General features: G+C 37.9%; 1 protein-coding gene across 1 annotated transcript in view; it reads left to right on the forward strand.

The window, feature by feature from the left end:
• Positions 1–6591: 6591 nt before the first annotated feature.
• RSPO2 (R-spondin 2) overlaps positions 6592–24327 on the forward strand; it is a 246551-nt gene continuing 228815 nt past the window's right edge. Inside the window, exon 1 of the mRNA XM_069081346.1 lies at positions 6592–7082. Coding sequence (XP_068937447.1) covers positions 6989–7082 — 94 coding nt within the window. The 5' untranslated portion in view covers positions 6592–6988. The remainder of the gene's footprint in view (positions 7083–24327) is intronic.

Below are 24327 nucleotides of genomic sequence, written 5' to 3' on the forward strand. Positions count from 1 at the left end.
AAATAGTCCAATGGGATCATGGAGATTGCTTTCTCTTCCCAGATACTTTCTCTGCAAACTGCTATCTCCAAATTGATGTGTCCCACTCTTCTATCTGCTTGGGTCCCTTTTTGTGTGTTCTCTTCCTCATTTCCATAGCCCTGTTGATCTCCATCTTCTCTGCCTGCCTTTTCTGTGTGACTGTGCTGGCAGAGTTCTTCTCATGGTAGACCAAAACAGTTCCGTTTATCAAGAAGTTACCTAATTGTGACTAACAATAATAACTTACATATTCATCTTTGGGCTATCAGTTCTCGCTAATTAATCAATATATAGTTTAATGTAGTGTGCTGAATATATGCACATTCTAAGAGTTGAGAAAATTTACTTCCTGCTTTTTTTCTCTTTTACAAAGAGAACTGTTACAAAGGACTGCTTCAGGGGCAAGAAGAAGGTATGTATTTGGAATTAAAGGTAGTATGTTAAAAAGTAGCGATAAAAATAAGATTAAAGAATTTCTTTCCCAAACAAAATATATACTCCTTTTTAAAAAGAAAGAGTTATCTGAGTGTGAATTCCTGGGTATGGTTTGCCAAGATGAATTATAATACTGGGCCAGGCAGCATGATATGGCAGGAAAAAAAACAGATTGACTTTAGAGTCAGATGCAATAGGTTCAAATCCAACCTCTTGTATTAAGAATCTGTATGACTTTTGACAAATCACTGAATCTCCCTGGGTCTCATTTTCCTCATTTTAAAATTGAAGAATTGAACTAGGTTGCCTCTGGAGTCTCTTCCAAGTCTAGAGTGTTAATATAATTATATTAACTTGAGTACTCACCTGGTATATATTACAAACCTGTGCTTCAGTAGATAGTCTTCATATATTGCTGTCCTTCTACCACCCACCAAAAAACATGTCATCACAGTTGGTTGTTGTCCTTCATTCTCAGAGAGGACTGAAATGACACCACTATGCTAGAATCAAGTTACAGTTCATCTGACTGTGGCTGATCAGACCAATATAAGCTTGGAATGTTCTGCCCACAGGTCGGGCACAAATAGTTCATGTGAACATCTGGGGTGGATTTTATAAATCTTTGAGTTTCTTTTTAGCTACTTCCATTCTGCCTTGCTCATAGAGCACAGCAACTTCTCTGATGTGGGCATGCCATGCTGAATGGTCCTATGCCGGTGTCTCCTATGTCACATAATCACATGTCATCACAGAGTGATCAATGGTATGATGATTTATTTCCATTTAGCCCATTTCCAGGCCTTCCTAGCTTGGTAGAAACTAAAAAAATATTGTTCCATTGGGAAGGTCCTTGAGAACTAAGAGTCACCTCTGTGCCATTAAGAGATAACATCCTGTTAGGACTTTTAATAAGGATCAATATGCTATGATCAATTAAAAACATCCTAAGTTTAAAGAAACTCTTGGAATGAATGCTAGCAAACTATCTGGTCACAGAATTAGATTCATTTAAACAACTATTTATTAAGTTCTTACTGTGTACAATGTAGATTATAGAAAGAGGTTGGTTGAGTAACAAAACACAGGAACCATAATTGGTAAAGATTTGTAAAATAACACCTTGAGAAGATAAGGTTGAAATGTGATCTAAGAATACATATGAAGAGGTTAATGACTAGCTATTTTTCTTCTCCACTAACAATAAAAAATTGTTTTATTAATGATTTTGATGATTTTATTAATGATTAATGATATTAAAATTGAAATGGATGAGATTCATATTAGGCATGAAGGAAAAATTTTTGCTAAGGTCAGAAAATAGATGCATCCTTTGTAAAATTCTGTGGTATAAACCACAGAATTCCCACAGAATGGGAAGGGTTCTTAGAGATTCCACAAGTCCCTCAATTTTTAGATAAATAAATTAAGGTGAAGAGGGATTAATTTAAAAGGCCACACAAATATTAAGTGATTAAACCAGGATTACAATTCAACCCCCTTGAACCTCTCTTAAAGTGCTCTTAATGGATATTATTGATAACTCTTGACCTTGGATGGGACTTGCTGTTCTGCCTGAATACAAAGAAACTGGATAGACGTTTAGGGGAAGCATTTTTTGCTTTTCTACATTTTAACTCCACTATGAATTTATGTTTCTTTCCTATTATAATAAAGGATAGGAATTAGATCTGTGATTTAATTGATATAGAGAAAGGCAGTTTTCTCTCCTGGGAGAGGAAATTCCCTTTACCAAAACAGGTTGACCCTTTCTTTTCAGCTTACAGTTTTAGAAGTGCCTAGAACTGTTGGGGAGCAACTTCTAAGTGACTCGCCTAAAGGTTAGACAGTCAACAAGTTTCAGAAGTAGGATTTGAACCCAAATCTTTCTTCCAGGCTAACTTCACTATTCACTATACCATAGCTGTTACTACTGTTAACTGAAATAAGATGCTACAGGAGAATTCAGAGGATTATCATGCCCATTTACCATTTCAAGAAAACTAACCCTCTCTAAAAAGAAGAATTTGGTCCAAATTGTGCCTCAGTTCTGCCATCTAAAAGGCAGTATGGTTTGGTGAAGTAAGAAACAGATTCAGTTTTTGGGCACTGGGTTTTGCAAAGCCTGATCAGGTCTGAGGACTGGGCTTACTCATTTATAAACCGAGAGTTGGTAAAAAGCAGTTTAGTGCAAGGGGTGCATTCCGAAGTACATATTATAGGAGTAACAGTGAGGTACATTGTTCCATTATTATCAAGATATTAACAACTTAAAATGATACATTTATTACAATTTTAATCAGTAGGCCAACTGTTAAAAAGTCAGCCAGTACCTATTCTAGCATCAACTCTTAGAATTTCTAAATGCTTACCCTATGTTGACAAAGATCCCAAATTTATCCAAAAGCTTAAGGTAGGATAAATTAATTACTAAAATAATATTACAATAATATGTTGCTGCAATATTGTTATTGCTGCAAGGCAAGGCAAGGAATATTACAGTCTTCAAAGGTGCATGATGAACATGAACAGGTTGCAACATTATAGATAAGGAATTTCACAGAAGTAGTATAAAGGAGTGGTGTCAAACTAAAATAAAAAGGCGACCATTAAACCATATATAAGGACCTGTGCCAGCCACATATTGACTTTGAAAACCACATATTTAGGTAATCCAGATTTGAACTTATTTTGTGAAGTATTTGCCAGTTACATTTTGTGGTTGCTGTTGGGGAGGGGGAAGGCAAGGTAATTGGGGTTAAATGAATTGCCCAAGGTCACACAGCTAGTAAGTGTTAAGTGTCTGAGGCTGAATTTGAACTCAGGTCCTCTTGACTCCAGGGCTGGTGCTCTATTCACTGCGCTACCTAGCTGCCCCTATCAGTTACATTTTAATCTGAATCAGGCTGCACTTGGGAGTATTATGAGCTACATATGATGAACCAGTTACATGTTTGACACCTCAGCTATAAAAGATGTAATCAACCTGTCAGCTAGGTGGCACAGTGAATAGAGCATCTGACCCTGGAGTCAGGAGGACCTAAGTTCAAATTTGGCCTTAGACACTTAACATTTACTAGCTGTGTGACCTTGGGCAAGTCACTTAACCCCAATTGTCCTCCAAAAAGCAAAATAAATAAATAAAAAGATGTAATCAAAGAAAAATACAAAGGGAAGAAAAAAAGATGGTTTGGTCATGTGTCAAGAACAAGGAACAACTGATGAATAACTCTTGTTCTCCATTAATGGACATGCAATGGTAAGAGAACTTGAAGAACCTTCCTCCACTCCCCACCCTCCAGCACTACCCCTACCACCACAATACAGGGTGTATGAATTTATGGGAATACATGGAAGAGAGCCATATAAGATGACTTTCAACCTGTATCATTAGAGGGAATTTCCACAATGATGAGAAAACAAACCTTTGAGAATAGCATAGCCCTTGTATTGTCTTTATAGAGTGTCCATCATAGACTTATATCCAAGCAAAGGATCAAGGATGTTGAATTAGAATGCTTTTTGGAAGTCAACTTGTCTAACCTCCTTATTTTACAAATGAAGAAAATGAGACCCAGAAAGGTTAAGCTACAAATCCTAGGTAATACAAATAGCATATTTCAACACCCATATTGGAACCCATCCACCCATACTTAAGATCTGATGCTTTTCTTATTGCAACCTGACCTGCTCTTCACTCAATATGTGAATCAACCCTTGCCTAGAATGGCATAGTACGCAGTAGTAAATCCAAGGAAGATGTTTTTAAAAGGTAGTATCCCTTCTGTGAACCTTCCTGGAACTTTGTGCCTCTAGTACTTTCATATTTCACTTTGTATCATAATCAATTTTGAGCATGTTTTAATCTCCCCTACTGGACTGTTTGCTCTTGGAGAGCAAGGTCCCACATCTTATTCATCTTAACATTACCTCCTGGTGCTTTGTACAAGGACTTGAATGTAATAGCTACTCAAAAAACTTTTGACATTGAATCACAGGTTAGAGCTAGAAAAGGACAATTTTACAGAGGAAGCTAAATTGAATTTATTAAATGAATAGAGAACCTAATACAGTAGTAGTTAAGTAAACCTTCTGAGGGAACCATTGTGATATAGTAGGAAGAACACTGGCTTTAGAATCAGAATATAATCCCCCCTCTCACACTTTCAGCCCATGTCATGTTGGGCAAGTCACAACTTCTCTGGGACTCAGTTTTCTCAAAACTGTACAAAATATGATATCTGGACTGAATCGCCTCTGAAGTTCCTTCTAGATCTATGACTCTAAAAGAGTTCACTTTTATTTTTCGCATGTGGGAAAAATAGGGGAATAAGACTTGGTGAATATTCAGCTATGAAGGAAAATATATACCTATTACATAATTATACATATACTCATTTGTATGTAAAATTTTACATACAGAATTTAGACTTCTTGAGGGAAGAGACTTTCATTTTTTTTTCTTTTTATCACATGCTCTTAATACAGTGACTGGGATGATGAAGTAGGTGCTTAATAGTTGTTGGCTGATATACTTTAAAATCTCCAATAAGGGGAAAACAAGAGACAAGTTCATTCAACAAGTCATTTCCACAAACATTTATGCCTACATGTGCCAGGCAAAAACCAAAACCAGTCCTTGTACTCAAGGAGCTGACTTGAAAAGACTGGATGTGAAAAAAAGAACATCGAACGCCTTGAAAAGGAAGATGAATCCAAAAAAATCCTTTCTTTAATTTTCTTTTTAAACTTATTAAAGTAGGCTCCTCGTCATTCTCTAAACTGAAAATGGGCTCTACTTCCCAGTCCTTTCTAAAGCTTCACAAGGAGTCTAAAGAAATGAAAGCATAGATGTAAGACCCACCAAGACTGTCCAATTTTAAAACCTACACGGGAGTTGAAACATTTTTCTTCTGGGAATTTTCGTACAAATAAATGAACCGATTTGTAGTCGGGTCGTCTGGAAGAAGACAGGCAATTTAGAGTTGGGAGGCGATCACCCTCAGGGTATAGCGCCCTGTGGAGTCTGATTTGGAGGAAAGGAGAAGTTGGTCCTGCGGCTCTAGGTCAGCAACCGAAGCTGCTGCTTTTCTGTGCTGTAGTTTTCTGACCCTTGGGATCAGGGGTCCAGAAGAAGCCCGCAAGGGGCTCAGATCTCTGAAGAGGGATCATCGTGCTTTAGGACCTCAGGGAAACCAGAGATTTTCAGGCTTTAGGACCCGGGGGATAACGGGCAGAAGAAAACCCTGAGATGCTGTGGAACACAGCACCACCTACTTATTGAAGCATCAACCCCCTGCCACAAACCTATTGCATCTCTATTCGAAATCTCATTCACCCTATTTCTCACCGCTCAGTATTAAGGCTGTTTTTTCGCCCAACTTGGAGAGAGAGAAAAAAAAAATTGAGTCAGGCATATAGTGACGGTCAAAGAGAAGGCAGAGGGGAGAGAAGAACTGGGGAGGGGGGAGGAGGAACCAAGCTCAGATACACCCCCTCTTAGGTTTCGAGGTGGGGGGCATTGGCTGGGACGTAGCGGCCGTGGCTGGGGACGCAGCCGCACATGCCTCGCCGCTTCATTCCCTTCTGAGAGCCCAGTTCGCGCAGAGAGGAGCTGTACGCCGGTTCGCCCGCTGGAGAGGCAGGATTGATTTAGCGGCTCTTACTGCCTAGCCTGCCAGGCTCTCCCAGCGCACCGGAGTCTAGCAAACTTTTTTTTTTTCCCCCTTCAGCCCACGTGTTTTTGAGCAGGCTGCCCTGCCTGACACCGGGATGCAGCATTATGCCTGAGAACCCTCGTGCTGCTAAGTCCTCTGTGAAGGTAAGTTGTTCTCTGCCGGAGCGCTGTGACTCCCTCCCCTCTGGGGTGGGCTTTGAACTTAAAAGGGGTACAGGGTGGAAGGGTTGGATAGGAATGTAGGCGCTCCTCATTGCCTATCCTCCCTTCCCATTCCCAAAGGAGCGTTTCTTTTTCTCCTCACGCTTTTTCTAGGACGTCTGCTCCGCAGAGATTTCCAATGATTGATTCCCTTGATTGCAATCATGTTCTCATTGAAGTTGTTGCGCGCTCTGATTTAAGTCAACTCCGGAGGCTCAGTTGTGTTAAGCTAGAACTGTTCCTTAACTTAGTAAACTCTCCTGCTCTGCTCTGTGTTTCATCCTAATAAAAGAAAATTGATCAACCTTGGTGCTCCCCCCTTGACGAGAATGGTTGGTTGATTCAAATGTGCAGACGCCTCTCTGTCTCTCTGCCTTACCTCCCATCCCCTTCCTTTGCTCCTCTTCCCTTGCCAAAAACCACCCTTTCTTGCCTCCTAATCTCGCAGATTCCCAGGACGGAGATGCTGCTGGACGTTAGGGCTTGTGACTCCGCTCTGTAGCAGCGCTTGCCTGACTCTTGGAACCCCTTCCCACTGGCTAGCAACGATTCACTGTCTCTACCCCAGCCTCTCCAGTGGTGCCGGGCCCCGCTGATGACCCCTCCTGTTCTCCGACTTTGAGAGGAGTGTCTCCCCCCAACCCAACCGCCCAGATGCAGTTTCGCCTCTTCTCCTTTGCCCTGATCATCCTGAACTGCATGGATTACGGACACTGCCAAGCCAACCGCTGGAGACGCAGTAAGCGAGGTCAGTATTGCCCAGAGGAGGGATGTGTTGTGTCGTGTGGGAGGAGGCAGAGGGACGTGCGCTCTGGTGGGGAGGTATTATTCACCCCCAACCATACTCAGGCTTCTTGGTCCTCAGACGGCCAACACTGGCTCTCCTTAAACCCCACCCCCGCTCGGGGAGGGGGCGGTTGCATTGCTCTTCCCTGTCTGGGCAAAGTGGCGCAACTACCCTTGTCCCCCAGCTTTTATTATTGAAGCGCGGCTCTGAGAAAGAAAAGTGAGCCCATTTTTTGCGCAAGTCGAATAAACGGATTTATACCTTTCCCTGAATCTGGGCACCCATCCTTTCCGCCGACTTACCGGTTCTCCTTCCCAGTCTTATTCTGTAAGGTTTGCATTTTTCTTTTTTGCCTGAAGACCTGATGAGCTGCTTTCTGGGGCGGGTCACTCCACCAGGTGTGCAACACGCAGGCATCCAATACGGTGGCAAGCTGTTAGGGAGCACTCTTGGGTCCCGGGAAGCGAAAGGATCATAACCCATTTAAATCACGGGAAGCAGGAACAGGTTAGAAGGCCCAGAAAGAAATCCTTCTCGGACTTGTTAGCGTAGGGGTCAAAGGTTTAGAATTCGAATAGAGACCTGGTGTAACTTTGCTAGTACAATAGTGACCCCTGGGAAAGCTCCCCAATTGCGCTCACAAATGAAATATCATAACCAGAATTGTCGTCCCTTCATCTTCCTATGTCAGAAGGCACGTTAGAGTTCTATTATAAAGCTAGCCCCACTAAGTTTTCTTTTTCACTAAGGTTCTCCAATTTCACCAATTCCTCTTCCCCTCTCTCAGCCCTAGTATTTAATGCTTCCTTCACCAAATTGTATTCTCTGAATGCAGGGGAAAACAGTTGATTAATTTTGTGGAAATCACTGGGGTGCTTTCTGCGCTTGGGAAGGAGGCTGGTGGTTTCATCAGGAGGTGCTGTGACTGCCCTTAATCCTGAAGCACTAGGACCTGGGAGGGTGAGATGAGGCTTCAGGTCCCGGTGGTCTCGATTGCCTTCTGCTTGGGAAGCAATGGAGATTGTGTGGATCCTCAAACGTACTTTGCAGGCTCCCGGAGAGAGCTGTCTTTGTCCAGTTAACTCAGCACTTACACACAGGCAACAAGCATCTTGGGGCTGATGCTTCTGGGTTAATAGGTCTTGATTTTCCCGGGATATAAACATCTCGCCCAACCTGTGATGTGATTTGTTTATAACTCAGTTGGGATTCAAGCCTCTTACATCCAGATTTTGGGGCGGCCTTATCTCCTTGGACTTTTTGAACCTTGCTCAGGATGTCGTTAAGCAATTTCCACCTGTGGGCGATTGTCTAAAGGCTTGGTGGCCTTCTAACTCTTGTCTGGAATGATTTTTAAAAATTCGGTTTTATGTTTCACATCCTACACATGGCCTCTTTAATGATAACTCCTTGTCAACCTGGTAACGTTAAGGTAGGATTTTTGAAAATTAGAAAATAGTCGTTTTGGAGGGAGGGGAGAGAGTTATACATTTAACTTGTAAGCACTTTTCTCCTCTCCCCCCCCTCAAAAAAAGTAGTATTTAAGAGCACTGGTAAAATAAAAGTTGGCATTATACTTCAGGAAAGCTGTATCAGGGAACAGTGCTGGTCATATAGAACTCAGGCTTAAGGGGGCTTTCATAATAAAAACTGGCATGTTATCTTCTGTGACTATTATCTGTAGTGGTGTTACTGCAGTTTTGACAGACCCTCATTGCAAAACTTACTACTTAAATTTTTTTCCTCCAAATATTTTTCACTGAGTAAATTGTCTCACTAATTGACATCTTTTGATAATTTCAAAGCAGCACAAAATATCAAATATGCTATTTCATTGTATTTGAGTAGTCAGAAACTGGTAACAACACCCTACCAAGCTTTGGTACATTAGATTGGGTTCAGTGGTGTATATCATTACAGCACTCATGTGGACAAAAATGATACTGCACTTTAGATAAATAAATTTATTTTCTGTAGTTTTTATGTTTTAATTTAGGTATCTGAAGCAAAACCTTATTTCCTGCCCCCCATCTTAGTATAGAATATAGTTTGGTGTCTCAGCTATCTAAGATATGCTTAAGTGATGGCATTTGGAAAAGCTGATCCAAAGTGTATGGTAGTAATTTTGCCAAACTACTCTTTAGTCTTCATGAAATTCAAATGTGCAGGGACTGTTGCTTTCAAGCACATGCAAATTTTAGGATAGCAATTTTTTTTTACCTCAACAATGATTTAGTTTTTATATTTTCTCTAACAGATGGCTTTCCAAAATGCCAAGTTTTTGGCTAAAATGACTGCAGTCTTAAAAGTGACCACACTATCTATGCCAACAAAGGATATACTGTGTCTTTAATTAAATGTGGAACTACTTAAAGTGCTGGCTAGACAGTGTAGGGTGATAGTAGTAATGTTTCTGCTTTACAAATGAAGCTTAAGGGTTGCATTGTGGGAGTATTGAAATGAATAGAGATTTAACTCAAGTTGTGTGAATTATCCCTCTTCAAAAACTTAAGCTGGTTTTAATTGATCTCATGTCTACTGATTGATCTTGGACCAATTGTTGTGTATAGTGAACAATTGGCTTTCCCAAAGGAGATTGATTTAAATTAGTTTCTTGGTGAGTATTTGAGGACTAGCCAAATAATGTCAGTGTTGACAGTTGACATACTAGAATCTATTGTGGTATCAATGTTTCCTTTTTTTTCCTTGTCTAGGGTAGGTGGTAGCTTAATATTTCCTCCAAGGCAGAAAGGTGATTATTTCTTTCCTTTAAAAAAAAAAAATCAGGATAGCAAATATCACCTAATGACTTAAATTTATGCTCTACTAATCACAAAGGCAGAAGTGATATGAAAGTTGGAGAGTACAATTCACAGAATCATATCATAGAATTTTCCTCCTATTTAGATTTTTTTTCTCCCTACATATTCCATCTGCAAATAATCAAACCTTCACTGTGGGGTGCACTCAGAACTTCTCTGGCATTCTGTTTAGTCTGCTCTATGATCTCAGATGCTCCATAATATCATTTTCTTAATGAAATAAAATTCTTGGCAGAGATCAGATAATTTAGTCAGTTAAAATCAATTGCATCCAGTCTGGAATAGAAAGCAAATCTATCATTTAACTCTGTGTTTAATTTTAAATTTTAGCTTAAAGATACATAAAGGAATGCCAGCCTTTTCTTTCTTTTTGGAAAGATCTTTGTGCTCTAGGGAGGGTGGCAAAGACCCATAAGCAAATACACACATATATATAGTATAATACATATAAATATATATATATATATATATGTATATATATTTTAAGTGGGTCACCCACCAATCTTTCTATCGGATTAGCTCTGGAAATTGCATGAAATGAATATGATCTGGATAACTTCATTTGGTTTGTTATTAATTATAAATGTAGCAGTTCATACTATTAATCAGCTATAGGATAAGGATAAGGATTGGATCTATGATTTCATTGGCACAGGGAATTCCCAGGTGGGGAAATTCCTTTTACCGATGTAGGTCAACACCTTCAGCACCTTCTGTGTAATTTATAGTCTTAGTTGTCTCTCTAATCAGCTACATATAAATAACCACAATGAGTGTCTGTTTATGTGTATGTGGAATAGGCTAACTTTGAGAAGTCTATTGACAACTAAGGTTTTGTCTATATTGCAGCCACTTTCTCCCCCCTCTTCCTGCTTTTTCTTGGCAGAATGGTCATTTGTTTTAAGCTACTATTACACATAATAGGGGTGATTTTTGTTTTGCTCCTAATACCAAAGGTTTACTGGTATAGTAAATTGGATCATTTGATTTGTTTACTTTCAGGAATTACTATAAACCATATTTCAAGTTGAATAGTTGAAAGGTCAGTAGACTAATCATAGCATTGTTAAAAGTAGCCTCACACCTTTTGTCATTTATAAAGCACCACTCAATTTTGTAACTCCTTGACTTGTTCCTAGTAGCACTTTAAACAAAAGTTTACAATAACTTTTTAATAAAACACTTTTATGAGAAGGAAGATTCTGAAATGCATTATTCATACTTCTAGTGGTCTAATGGTGGGGTTAGTGGTATGACAAGTGTTTTCCTGCTATATCCTTTCCTACATCCTACTTTTGCCCCACTACCCTCTTCCCATTTTCATAATATTATATTTGGCTTTTCCAAGAAATTGAAGTGTTTATCACAAATTGCATGGTGGTTTTTCTGGCAACAGAGGCTGGAAAAATGAAATATATCTGCCATAAACCTCCATTATATAGCAACATTAATTTGTTGGGTTTTTTTTTCATTTTTAATTGAAGGAGAGATTTGAAGATATTTGTTTTTATAGGTACTCGTGATAATAGTTTATTCCTCATGGTATTCTTTCAAGCTATAAGAGTGCACATGGAACTTATTAACCTACATTTAAGTGAAAAGGTTTTGTATGCTTGCTTTTCTGAGTTACAAAATGTTTCAGAAAAGTTCATGTGATAACTTTTGCAGCACAGACATGCTTTTTATGGACCACATTCTCTCCAGTTGTAAGTCAGTGAGTATGTCTGGCATATATTTCACCATTTCAGGAAGGTCAGGGAGTTGACACACTCAGAGCAACACCTTACTTGGCTACTGGATTTGGGAAATAATTTAGGATAGGTAACCTTCTTACCTAAGAGCTATGTTTAATTTAGGCTTATTTATTTGCCTTTAAAATATATCTGGAGCACAGCATGGCACTTAATAAAGTCCATAGTTAGAGATGACATCTCTCAGTGATCCTCATCAAATCCTCTTGATTTTATGTAATCTAATTATTACCCACCATACCATGGCTTGTCTTTTCCCAGCTGATTGCCTTTAGACTGACTGTTGTTCGACCTTAAGGTACTTGTCCATCTCTAGAATGATAAATAGCCCACGAACCATAATAATTTAGCTACTTGTTAGCAACATTTGCAAAGAGATGTGGTAAGCATTTGGGGCAGAAATGAAGGTGTCATTTGTGGCTTTTAATTTCTTTTTACTATCCTTTTACTGATAATTAAGAACTAAATATTGGGGAGATTGTATCAATACATGCCCATCTTTATGGTTTCATTATGCTTCAGCTGCTCTCATATTGTTCCAGCTGGAACCAATTCTTATCACATCTGATCTCCTAGCACTTCATACTCTTTAGCATTCATGCTCATTACATTCTCCAATGTGTTTCTGGGGGTACATTGTAATCTCCTAATAGGAAACCCCTTGAGGAGCCTCTTAAGTTGAATTTGTCTTTATCTCTAAGGACTCAGGATCCTATAGAGTTGATTAATATGTTGTAAATATTAATTTAATGAATGATACTTGATTAAAACTATATTCTTTCTTGTAAAAATGTTAAGACTATATGACCTTTTAGTGAACTTTAGTATTCATATTATGCATGGAAGTTCCAGAAAATGTGTCTTAAATATTTTTGGCTCCTCACATAAGAAGGGTAAATGACTAATTTTTTTTTATCCCTTCTCTCATACTCAGTGCTTATCAGACACTGACAAACCCTTGCAATCTCTGTCCCTTCCAGTAATTTGGAAGTATTTCTCATTTTTTATCACTAAAATAATGATAGAGATATAAATTAATAAAGTTATCATTTATTTTTGTCAGGGAGGAAGAACATGTAGATCTTTTCCAAGCTAGACTTTTTCTCTCTCTTTTCTGCTAGACTCTTGGAATCTAATTATGGACATTTGGGCCTACAATATTTCCTACCATTTTTGCACAACTGATATCTTACCATGATGTAAGGTTGGGCTTGATCGAGAAAAGATTTACTCAGAATGCAAATTCCAGAAGATGCTACCAGGGGGTGGCTAGGTGGTGAAGTGAGTAAGAGCACCAACCCGGAGTCGGGAGGACCTGGGATTGATTCTGGCCTCAGATACTTAGCACTCATATAAAATAACTGGCCTCATAACCTTGGGCAAGTTACTTAACCCCAATTACTTTAAAAAAAAAATAGATGTTACCAGGCTTCAGGTTCTTGGTACTTGGGAACTTGGTACTTGGGCCTAGCTACAGATTATTCAGCTATTGTCTCAGGTTCAGCCTAGTTAAATACTTAGACACTTGTAACCAAAGGCTGGTCACCAGTTAACTTCTGTTTTTTCCCTCTCCACTCCCTATTGCTCACTAAAATCATCTGTCAGGGTGGGAAAAGGTGGCAGTACACATTAGTGCAAGGCCTCTTCATACTAATAGTCTTATATGTCATTTTATAAAGAACTTGGACTTTCCTCTGTGTGAGAGTTGAAAATCTTGACTCTCTGTAACCTAGATTCTTTGGGTTTCCCGAGATTTAGACACATTAAGTAACCTACCTAGAATTATGCAGGGAAGGGTATTTTGGTGAGAGAAATTATAGGGATGATGAGTTGAACAACAGGATAGTAGGTTCTTATACATTTTTGTGGAAACTGATAGGATTGATTTGTTCACTTGATCCACCAGAGTAAGAAGTGGAAAGTGGGTGGGAGGATGGAAGAGTGATAGGTATATATTTGTGGCTGGTCTGGAAAATGTCTGGGGTACAGCAACATGGTTGGGTTGGGGCCATTGAGATAAGTCTTACCAAGCAAGACAGCACAGCATAGCCCTAGGGTGAGTGTTCCAAAGCTCCCCCAAGGCATTGCTCTTCTATCAAGCAATAGATCCTAGGATGTTAGGGTTGCCCTGGGTTTTTGAGATACACTTGTAGACTACTTTACATACTTGTACTCACATAAAACCATACAGATGAGGAAATTACAGTCCAGCAACAACACATGACTTCACCAAGGTCACATAGAAAGTCAGGAGCAGAGCTGGTACTAGACCCCTGGGTCTGTTGATATTCTTTCTATGATTGCGCTTCTTTACAACAAGGTGTTTTTTGTTTTTGTTTTTCCTGGTGCATCTTTTAAAATTCTCTATGGAATATTTGAGAAACAGTGTGGCATAGTGAACAGGGAATTAGTATGAGGCATCAGGAAAGTCTGTGGGCTTGAATTTTGCCTTTGATAAGGATATATTAAATCTAAAATTGCAAATCAGTATTCCGGCATACAACTCTGAAATCATAAAGCCAAGCAACAACCAAAAACGTGCTAAAGCAATTAAATTGAATATATTACATTGTGTGTTATTGATTTCAACTTATGTATGATAAAATTTTCTTTTAACAAGAGATTTTTGGGATTTTATACACCCATAGACTTATTTAAATGGTTAGGGACAGTGAATCATGACTTAACCAGGAATATAAGAGAAACTGAGTATATTGAACTATTTTATACTTAATAATGCCTCTCCTTGAGTACAGTTGGCTTATACCAAGTCTTAGAGTAACCATGAAATTAGTGCCTTAGGGCTTAATTCAATTTTGTTGATTAATTCTTCAGGCCTAGAGAAATTTACTAATTCAAGGGAGCTATGTGGCATAATGGAGAGCACTGAACGTGGAGTTGGGAAAATTTGATTTCAAATCCTTCCTTAGATGCTTATTAATTTTGTGACCCCAGGCAAGTCCACTAAACTCTTCCCATCTCAGTGTGTTCATTAGTAGAATGGGGATAATCATAGCACTTACCTCCTAGGATTGTTATGAGGATAAAATGAAATAATTGCAAAGTACTCTGGATGCTTGAAAGTTAAATGCTAGCTATTATTATTTAGTTCCTAGAACTTCCACAGACCTCCTTCTGGTGTTTGTAATAATTTTAAGGGGCCCAATATTTATGGTGTTTCCTGTAACCTCTTGAATTTTTTTTTAATTCTTTCACAGAGTAAGATTATTTGTGAAGCTTGCAATGATGAGTCTTTTCTAATTTAGGACTAATTTAAATTCCTTTGTCCTTTTTTTGGTTGTGGGGAGGGCTGCATGTGTAACATTCTTTTTTACATACCTGGGACATCTACTAAGAAGAGTTAATGCACAAGTAAGGTGTTGTGAGAATGTGTACATAGCACATATAATTACAAATGCAAGAGAATGTTACCAAATCACCATAACTGTCCAGTGGCTTTTTAGAAAGTAGTCAAAATGTCACTTAATGTTTAATTTATAATGAAGGGAATTGTCTAGAAACTTTTCTAGAGCTTTGGGGTGGGTATATTCTGCTTATGGAATGTAGTGATTTTTAGTAAAAGCATATATTTAGTAGCCCTTTGGGCTTAAAAAAACACATTGCTCATGACAATCCTGTGAAGTAGGAATTTTAAGTACCATTTCAATTGTAGGTAAGGAAATGGAGACTCAGAGGGGTTGGAATCAATAGAAAAAGCAACTTTTAATGGGCTTACTATGTGCAAAGGCCGGTGCTGAGCACTGGGGACATGAAAACAAAAGTCACCCCATCTCTCCACTCTGGGCATTTTGTTTGGCCATCTCCTATACCCGGAATGCTCGCCCTCTTCAGCTCTAACTACTGACCTCCCTGGCTTCCACTGAAATGCTGTCTTTACCTGGAAATCTTCCTCAAGCTCTCTTAATACAAGTGCCTTCCCTCTGCTAAGGATTTATTTGTACCTCATGTATCTTGCTTTGCATATATTTGTTTGCTTGTTATTTTCCCCATTAGATTGTAAACTCCTTGAGGGCAGGGACTACCTCTTTTTGTACCCTCAGGGCTTAGCAAAGCACCTGTCACATAGTAGGCACTTAATAAATGTTCACTGATTGGTTGAAAGTAAAAGTGAAGATGAAGGAGGACAGACAGGCTCTGCTCTCAAAAACTTTATATCCTAATAAACACAACACAAAAAAGGAAATGGTGCCTGGGTGGGATATTTTGGTTTGGAAAGTTACTACATTAGTGGGTATAGTCTAATTGAAGTAGATTGATACATCCTTTCCAGATGGAATGGTAGTATTAATTGGATTGTGGTTCCATAAGTGGAAAAGGAGGGTAGGGGCATGGTTTCTGTACCAGGCAGCAATGAAGTTACTAAGAAAATAGCCCAAGGCAAACAACTTGCACTGTGAAGAGTCAGGCCTAAAACAATCCAGGAGTCCTGTACTTGGGATATTTTCACTGTACTATACTGCCTCAACAGGTGATAAGAAAAAGAAAAAATCAGAGCATGTGTCATTCTGTTCATACATCACCCTTTTAGAAAACCTATTTAGAGGAACAAAAGGCACTCTGTTTGTTACATGTTGTGTAGAATTTGTCTCCTTTTAAAAGGTAGTTTTCTACCATGCATACTTAACATGATAACTTGGGAGCAGCATCTATTGTTGTAACAAAATCATCTCAGGATTATTTCTTCAAAGACACAGATTACCAAAATACTTTGAAAAGGTTAAAAGCTGTACATTAGAAGATATAAAGGGTTTGGTTAAAATTTATCCGTTGAGGGGGTGGCTAGGTGGCTCAGTGAATAGAGTACCAGCCCTGGAGTCAGGAGGACCTGAGTTTAAATTTGGCCTCAGACACTTAACACTTAATTAATCTTGTGACTTTGGGTAAGTCACTTAACCCCAATTGCCGCTCCGAAAAGCAAAAAAAAAAAATTTATATATATATATGTATACACATATACATATATATATATATATATATATATGTCTGTTGGCATTTCTATCCTTGCAGTGAACCAGTAAATGGGGCAGTGCATAAATTCCTAATTCCATTTTTTTTAAAGATGAAGAAACCAAGTATAGAGCAATGACAAAACTTTCTGAATCTCAAATAGTTAATTTTTGAAAGCGCTAGAAGACAGCTCTCCTAAATCCTAGCTAAGTTCCTTTACTGAAAGTTCATATTGCCTCTGCACAGTTCTGCATCAGGACTTCCTTGGCCTCTCACCCTTTTGTTTGGTAGAATTTGAACATTATAATCAACTTAGACTGAAGAACCAGGACCAATAGAGGGCACACTTGACATCCTTTTCTTACGCTTATTTTCATCCATGTTCTGTGAAACTCTTAAAACTTGTGGCTGCTGCTCTGTTCCCCTCTTCCCCACAACTCCCCTTCTTTTGCCCTAATCAGGTTATCAGAGGGACAACAGAATATTTAGCCTACCCAATTCTTCCTTTCTGCTATAGTTCTATACACTCTCTGAAAAAAAAAAATATACTTATTTGTGTGAAAAAATATGAGACCTCACTGGCTCCCTTAGGGTCTTCTCTGATGTACCTTTGTAGAAACCTGAGGTGCTATTTCCCCTTAAATCACAAGGGAATAGCCTACTTTAGAAGCTTGAGATATTTTCCCTTCTCTTATCCCTGGACTATGCTCTTGTCATGAAGGCTCATATAGCATACTTTGATGTTTTGGAGGACAAATGAAGAATCAAAATCATTTTCTGGTAATATTGTGTAAAATGTTTGTGAGAAGCAGTAGATGACCACTGTGATGGTATTGTGGCACAGTGGAGAAGCCTGGATCTGGAGTCAGAAGACCTGAGTTCAAGTCTTGGCTTTGCCATTTGTTACCTGTGTAATTGTGGGCGGTCCATCTCTCTGGGCCTCAACTTCTTGTAGATTCTGTAAGAATTTCAAGTAAACAGAAATTAGTATAGGCATACCTTATTTTATAGCTGAATTTTTTTTTTTTTTTGGTTTTTGCGTTTTTGGAGGGGGAAGGCAGGGCAATTGGGGTTAAGTGACTTGCCCTAGGTCACAGCGCTAGTTTTTGTGTTAAGTGTCTGAGGCCGGATTTATAGCTGAATTTTAAAGAGTTTGCATATAATTTGAGTTTTTGCTAACTTGAATCATAATTTAAACTCACTAGGTTTATTCATCCTTTTGGGAAAGTGAGAACTACTGGATGTTGTAGGAATACCAGATTTCTATAGGCAGGGTTGGCCATCTCTCAGGTATGAGTGGAGTTGAGATTTAGTATGATGGTGATTTGAGGTTTGCTGCAAAGGTGGCCTTTTTGTCACCAGCCTGGTGGTTATTGAAATAACTATTAGAAACATATTCTTTTGGGCTAAAACTTTCATTATTCATTCATTCATTTATTTATTGTTTTCAGCATTCACTTTTATAAGATTTTGAGTTCTAAAATTTTCTCCCTCCTTTCAATATCCCTTCCCCAAGATGGCATACAGTTTGATATAGGCCATACATGTACAATCATATTAAACATATTTCCATCTTAGTCATGTTGTGAAAGATAAAAAACTTTCATTCAAATCATTGTTAAAAGGCAGTACAGTAAGGAAGACCTGAGTTCAAAATCTATCACTGACTTACATTAGCTGTGTGATTGTGGATGGGTCATTTAGCTTCTGTGTCCCCAGGAAAATCTCTCTAAGGCTCCAAATTGCAGAACAGAGGCTGATCTGTATCAGAAGTTTTCACCATAGGAGTTCTTGCACCAATAAAATCAAAGGGCTAGACCTCCACTCTTCTGCAACCCTGGCTCCCCTCTAAAAAAAACAGAACAATCCAGGGTTAAGTAACACATTGGGTCATTAGTAAATGCTTCTTTACATACCTTTGTGAAGTGTGTGTGTGTGTGTGTGTGTGTGTGTGTGTGTGTGTGTGAGAGAGAGAGAGAGAGAGAGAGAGAGAGAGTGAGTGTGTGGGGGGTATCCTAGTACTACTAAGTTCTCAGGTAAAAGGATCTGCAAGAGGAATATGGGGACTAAAAAGGATGGAGTATAAAGCAGTACAAAAGTTAAGCTAAATTTGCTAAAGTAAACAATTTATCTTGATATATAAGATAAATCATTGAATTGGGCAGTATGGGATGCTGGAGGTGGCTCTCTAGCTAGACTTGTCTGGTGAAGACACTCGAGGTTTCTGTTGTTCTTTATAAAAATACTTTAAAGCTTAATAGTCATTTTTGGAGAATTGCACATTTAAGACAGATGTCACAGGCAATATAGGGTGATCTGCAGAGCCATGTCCTATTTCATTCATGTTCTTTTTTGTGATATGCTTGGTTATGCAGGAAGTAATTTGACTTCATTGATCATAGGTATCCTTTCTAGAATGGAGGATTAATTTGATTTTTAAAAAATTCTTCAGATTTTATGAAGTTCTGTAAGTTTTACATATGTGAAAGACTGAGAGACTTAAAGAGGGAAAAGTCCTTTGCATTACTGGAAAATTTATTGTAATAACCATGCCTAAAAGTATCTCTTGATTAGTTAAAATCAAATGAGAAATTAGACATCTCATTTGAATGCTTATGTTTCTTTAATTCTACTACTTAATTGTTTTGGGCCTTAACTGCAGATATAGCATTTTTTTGGAATCTTAATTACTTTAAGCATCCATGATTTGTATGGACGTGGAGAAGATGGAAACAATAGCAGATCACTGCAGATTAGTTATAAAGTAGATAGGCTTAGTCTTGTCTACAGAATCAAGAATATTGATATTAGTATTTTTATGCTAGAGACAAGAAAGGGATATTTTACTTTTTCTGAACAAAAAGAAAATCAAGGAAGATAGAAGCCTGATTCTTATATGGATATATGTTAGTTAGACTATATCTGGGTTAGTGTGACCATTTAAGAAAGACCTTGATATAGGATAATGATGGTGCTGAGAGGCCTTGGGATCATGCCTTAGGAGAAGGAAGGAATCAGGGCATTTAGGGTGGGGAAGAGATGATTTGGTAATGGGAATGGGGAGGAATGATAGTTGTATTCCAATAAGAAGGGATTAGATTTTTGTTGTTTTGGGTTTTGTGTTTGCTTCTAGTTCTGCCATTGTAATGGCAAGCAAAGAAGTACTTGCCACCTTATTTCAGCTATTTAACTATTCAGCACCTTGTTTCAGTTCAAGTTTCTTTTGAGCTTTGCCCATCATTATGTCAAGTCTTTGTTAAGAAACAGAACCTGTGAACCCACAGTGGGAGGAACTTGCCAAAAACAGGAACAGAAAGGACATAAAAGTGGGTGGAGCAGGGAGGAACTAATGATCAGATAAAAAGTTGAACACAAGCTGGGAGAGAGCAGAACTGAGAAGGGAACACTTGTGGTGGTGGGATTGAGAAGGAGAAAACTCGTGGTATCCCGGCACTCTGTCTGTTCTGTGTTGATTTGTGTTTGTAACACTTCATACAGAGGCCCTGGGCCCTTACTGGAAGCCCTGAAAGAGGATTTTCTTGTTGTCTGTTTACAGAAGTCCTGGAGGAGGGTTTCAGAGGTCCTGGGACTATACTGATAATTTGTGTTGAGTTCTCAGATTTTGTGGGTCTGTGTTGATTTCACAGGCAAAAAGTGAGTTGATGATGGTGCTGGCAATGTGTAGGAATGTTATTTTGGCTTTGTTAAGCTTTATCTTCCCAGAAACAGAAACTATGAAGGACTTGAGGTGGACTGGACACTGTGAATTTCAATATGGAATGGGAACTGGATGAAGAACTGGATGAAGAACTGGATGAGGAGCTGGTTGAGGAGCTGAGAGCTGCCTACCTTCGAATCCAGGTGACAGTTGGGTAAATTCAGGCAAAAGCTGAGACCATGGAAGAGGCACCATGGAATCTGAGAGCCAGCCTTGAGTCAAGATGAAAAGACCTCTCCTTGGGTACTTGGTGCTGAGTGAGAAGATCATGATTTACTGTGGCCTAGGGGTGGGAGAACTTTGTACTCTGTACCTTGTACCTCTTAAGGATGATTGAGTTAAGGATGATTGGAAACTAATCTCCAGTCAAGAAGAAAGAAGACATTTTTACTGAGAGATTAAGAAAATGTGACCTAGGGGTGGAGAACTTTGACCTTTGTACTTTGTGTCCCTTAAGGATGCTTCCTCCTTAAGGATGAGTAAGTTAAGGACTTACTGAATGATGTCTTGTTTAAAACTATGTGGCCACTTTGATAAAAACTGTGTGGCCACTTTAGTGATAACTTGCTATGTTATAACATTGTGAATGCTGTACTTTGGTTTCTGTGAATGTTTTGCTTTAGTTTACTGTTGAATAAATAGAGAGTTCACTATACTGTTTGATCAGTATCTTAAAGCTGTTCATAGCAGCAGTCCTCCAGAAAGCTGCTTGAGCTTGACTTTACATCCATCTGCCTCTAAACAAAACAATCTGATCCAGCTTCTACATGATGACCCTCCAGATACTTGAAGACAACTCTTGTGTTGTCTTTAACTTTTCTCCTCTCCAAGGTAAAAAAAAAAAACAAAAAAAACCCTAGTTTTTTCAACCAGTTCTCCCATGGTATAATGTTGATGTTTTTCACCATCACAATTACCTTCCAGCCTTTCTAAAATGCAATGCCCAGAAATGGATACAGTTATTACAAATGTAGCCTAACCAGGGTAGAGTATAGTGGGTCTATAACACCACTGGTCCATGTCTTAACGTAGCCTAAAATTGTATTATTATTATTTTTTTAACCTGCCATAACACAGAGTTGGCTCATATTGAACTTCTGTTCATTTAAAGTCCCATATATTTTTCTGATGTACTGCTGTCTAGTTGTGCATCTTTCATGTCGTACTTGTGAACTTACTTTTCAAACCCATAATACAGTTTTATATTTATAGTTATTTAATTTATCTGATTAGATTTGAATGTTTTAACCTTTTGGAGAAATTTTTGGATATTGACTCTGTTATCCAGTGTGTTAAAATTCCCAGCTTCATGTGATATACAAGTGTTATAAATATACCATTTATAAATTTATACTTGTCATTGATAAAAATGTTCACCACACAGGGCTATAGGCTAATACCTAAGAACTTAATGACTGACAACTTTGAGAGTCAACCTCCAACTATTAATGACTCCTCTTTTTTGGATATGGCCATTCAGCTAGTTCCAAATCGACCTAACTAGACTGCCACTTGGCTTATATCTCTTCATCTTGTCCATAAGAAGAGTAAGGGAGACTTTACCCAGATTTTAGCAGCGCAGACATATGTGTAGCTTTCTTCTGATCTAACAGTTTGATGATCTTGTCAAAAGACAAAAGGAAATGGTGTTCATGAAGTTATCCTGGTTCACTTTTTCTAGGAGTTCATTAACCACCTCTTTAATAATACATTTTAGCATTTTTCTAGACATTGAAGTCATATTCACTGGCCAGTAGTTGACATTTTCTGTTCTTTTCTCTTTTTGTGAAAAATGGGACATTTGTTGATTTCCAGTCTTGTGGGACTTCTCCTTGATCTTTCACTGACTGCTCAGCAATCTTATCTATTGACTCTTATAAGTTCTGGGGTCTAATTTTTATATCTAACTTTACTGAAGTTATTGTTTCAACTTTCAATTTAATCTTTAAGGTTTTCTGTACCATCATATAATTTCCAAAAAGCAACACTCTTATTTTCTCATTACCTATGCTTATTCTGTCCATTTATTTTCTTTGTTTTATTGCTATAACATTTTTATACCTATATCAAATAATAGAAATGATAGTAGACATTCTTACTTTGCACCTGGTTTTATTGTGAAAAGTCTCTACTATCTATCATATATAATATTGGCTCTGGATTTTTGATAGATACTATTTAACCTATATTTTAAAAACTACTCATACATTTCTTTTTACTTTCGTCATCAAATGAGATAGTATTTGCAGAGTGTTTTGCAGATCTTTAAGTGCTTTTTAATGCTAACTGTCAAAATTATTATTGGCCTATAGTTGAGCAACATGGTTTCTAATAGCTTTTTATTTTCATTTGTTGTGAATTCTTTTTTATTTTTGACATTTACAATTTGGTTTTCCTCTCTTAAAAAATTAGCTAATTTTTTATTTCATTAGTTTATTTAAAAAAACAATTCTTACATTTATTTAAAAGTTAAATGGATTTGATGTAATTTGGTTAAGCTCTTCTGAGATTTTCAGAAAATGTTTTGGGGTGGGTAGAGTTTTAAATTTGTTGCATTTCTAGTTTTTAGTTGTACGCCCAATTTATCAGTTCTTTCTTTTGTTGATCAAGGTGTTTAGAATTAGATCTATTTCCCCTCAAGAACTGCTTTGGTTGCATATGAAAACATTGTCATTTTCTTGGAAATTATCCTTCCTAATATGTGTTTTTTGAATCACCAGTTCTTTAGGGATAAATTTTTAGTCCCCAATTAATTTTAATTCTTTCTTCAAAGGCCCTTAATTTAATTCTTATTGTGTTGTAGTTAGTGAAGTATATGTTTAATATCTCTTTATATGTGTGTGAGATTTTTATGTCCTAGTTCATGAACAGTTTTTGTAAAGCTGCTGAACTGTATTCCTTTTTCTTCTCATTCAGTAATTAAGAGATCCATCATATCTAACTTTTCTAAAATATATTCAGTCCTTGACTTCTTTACATTTTTAAATAGATTTTGCTTTCTCAGATTTTATAATCTTGTTTTCTCATTTTCACTATAATTTTGCCTTTAAATATTTTGATGCTATGCCATTCGGTGCAATTTATCATCTATGGGATTTTTGAACAGAATGTAGTTTCCCTATTTTGTCCCTTTTAACCATGCCTGTTTTTACCGTTGCTTTTTCTATCACAGGTGCTACTTTTGCTTTTTCTTTTGTAGTTCACCTGAAGCATATTATTGACTAGGCTTTTTTTTTTTTTTAGCCCTGTGTGTGTGTGTATCATTTTATGTCAACTCTGCTTCTTAAAAACAAAATATTATTTGTTTCTGCTTTCTAATCCATTCGGCACTCCCTTCTGTTATATGTGTGACTTCCATCTCATTCAGGGTCTTGATCTGTTAACTTCCTGTTATCTCATCTTTATACTTTTGTTCTCTTCCTCTCCCTAACACCCCGCCCCCCTTTACAAAGGTGTTGAGATAGAGGAATGTGCTCAACACCAGTGTTCTGTAATTGAAGTGATATGCTTTCTCTCAGTTGACTATCTTCTCTTTCCCTCATTTAGATGTCTATTACAGGTTTTTATCCCTTTCTTTCCTTTTAACCCACTATGCAAATTCACCGAAAATAGAGTATGTTCTCCTTACAAATAACCCGCCCCTTTTCTCTCCATTTCTTTCCATTTTCCTCTTTATTGTATTTCAATACCCAATGAAATGTATCTGGCAATAGAATGGGGAGAATAAACCCTCCTTTGTCCATGTCACATGAAAATGAGGTTCATGTGAATTCCCCCACCCTTTTCTGCAAGCTTGGATATTCTTTATATTTTCCTTGATTTTATAAGGTAATAAGGCCTGCTTATCCCTACTTTTTTTCCCTCCTGTATTACTTTTCCTCCTTTTTCTTGCTTTTCTTAAGACTATCCAAATATTAAAAAAAAAACTGCCCCAGATCTTCCAGTTG

Source organism: Petaurus breviceps, unplaced genomic scaffold, assembly GCF_028583685.1.
Source record: "Petaurus breviceps papuanus isolate PSGF00001 unplaced genomic scaffold, PetGlider_PUasm1.0 98, whole genome shotgun sequence".
In the NCBI taxonomy this organism is placed as follows: Eukaryota; Metazoa; Chordata; class Mammalia; order Diprotodontia; family Petauridae; genus Petaurus; species Petaurus breviceps.